Consider the following 1,817-nt stretch of genomic DNA (forward strand, 5'->3'; position numbering starts at 1 on the left):
CAGTAGTAGTGAGGCCAGGAAGAGGCTGGAAAGAAAGCATGGTACAAATAGAAAACCTGTCAAAAAAAAAAAAAAAAAAAAAAAAAAAAAAAGAGCAGCTTTACCTGAATACCCAGTTCAATCTTGTCTAGGGGTATCCGGATACCTATCTCGAAACCATTTTTTAAAGCAGTTCTGTGGATTTACTTTCTGTTTCTTGTTGCGTAAAACTTCTGCTGATAATAACCATCACTAGAATATATATGACCTAGGATAAAAACTAACTGATCAATGTGTGAGTAGCCAAAATTTGCATCCAAGCTTCAAGTAGCCAATTGTCTTAAAAAAAAAAAAAAAAAAGTATCTCTTTAAAATCCAGACAGAAAAAGAAAGGGTCATAGATCTTAGACTTGTAAAGATATATGACCAAATTCTATAAAGAATGGGGTGGACTGGGACGGTATTTTAAAGGCTAAATCTACCACACATAATAACCTAAACTGTAGTATTTAGACAAATACACACTGGCTATTTATGACACTATTTAGAAGAAGTGATAAGGAAGGGTAAACCTTAATGTTAACACATGAGAGGCTGAAGCAGGAGGATCACCTAACTTCAAGACTAACCTGTAAAACAATGAATTCAAGTCTCACAGTAAGCCCATCTCAAGACTAAAAACAAATCAACAGATACTGTTAAGTCTCATAGACAAGACAGTATCTATTAGCTGAAGTTTCAGACAACAAGAAACAGAATGTAAAACCAGAGAACTGCTTTAGACACACAGACACATACACACACACACACCTGTAGCAATGATTTTTACTATAAACGCCAATTGTAACAAATTAGTTCCATCAAAATAACGTGTGGTGACTAAACTAAATTCTTAATTGTGTTTGTTTTGTTTACGATGACATTCTACTTCTTTTGCTCTGGGTGTGGAATCAAACACCCGTGGTCTCTAAAGCTATCTGTGTATTTCAGTGAACAGAACCCCTGGAGAAGTGAGCACCTATCTCCCAGTAAGGTGATCAGAAGGAAAGAGAGTACCTTCTTTTAAAATCGTCCTTTTGACACAGCTTCCGATTAGAGTGTTATAGGCCACTTGGTGTCTGACCATATTCAAGAGAAGAGGGACTCGGCCAGGGTGCTGGAAGGCGATTTTGCTGACCAGTGTCCCCTGCAGGCTTTGACCATCAGGAAGAGGAGCATCTTTATTGAGAAAATAGCAGTGCTGCTGACCTGGAAGAGCCTAGGCAAGAGAGGAATGCAAAGGAATGCTATTTACTCACCAGTGTACCAAGTCACAAACTGTCCTGCACTGGGCAGGAGGAAAACCTAAGTATGGGACATAGTAAACATCACCTATCTATACAGACCTCTTTCAACTGATGTTATGAATGCCAACTAGTTATTCTTTTTTTTTTTTTTCTTTTCTTTTTCTTTTCTTTCTTTCTTTTTTTTTTGTTGTTTGTTTGTTTGTTTGTTTGTTTTTCCAGACAGGATTTCTCTGTGTAGCCCTGGCTGTCCTGGAACTCACTTCGTGAGGACCAGGCTGGCCTCAAACTCAGAAATCCGCCTGCCTCTGCCTCCCAAGTGCTGGATTAAAGGCTTGCACCATCACGCTCGGCGCCAACTAGTTATTCTTTAGCTAAAAGATACCTGTTTATGAATGTATTATTGAGATGAATTCCTAACTTAGCTAAAACAAAAACCACCTTAGAAATTTACACGAGCACCGGGCGTGGTGGCACATGCCTTTAATCCCAGCACTTGGGAGGCAGAGGCAGGTGGATTTCTGAGTTTGAGGCCAGCCTGGTCTACAGAGTGAG

General features: G+C 39.3%; 1 protein-coding gene across 4 annotated transcripts in view; it reads right to left on the reverse strand.

Annotated features, from left to right (window-relative positions):
• Positions 1-1,817, reverse strand: part of Med1 (mediator complex subunit 1) — a 43,395-nt gene that overhangs the window by 10,786 nt on the left and 30,792 nt on the right. For all 4 annotated transcript variants that reach the window (XR_003845135.1, XM_021214031.2, XM_021214029.2 and 1 more), the window contains exon 14: positions 1,036-1,237. Coding sequence is in view for 3 of the 4 variants with exons in the window: in XM_021214031.2 (XP_021069690.1) it covers positions 1,036-1,237 (202 nt within the window). In the remaining variant the exon portion in view is untranslated. The remainder of the gene's footprint in view (positions 1-1,035; positions 1,238-1,817) is intronic.

Source organism: Mus pahari, chromosome 14, assembly GCF_900095145.1.
Source record: "Mus pahari chromosome 14, PAHARI_EIJ_v1.1, whole genome shotgun sequence".
Classification (NCBI taxonomy): Eukaryota; Metazoa; Chordata; class Mammalia; order Rodentia; family Muridae; genus Mus; species Mus pahari.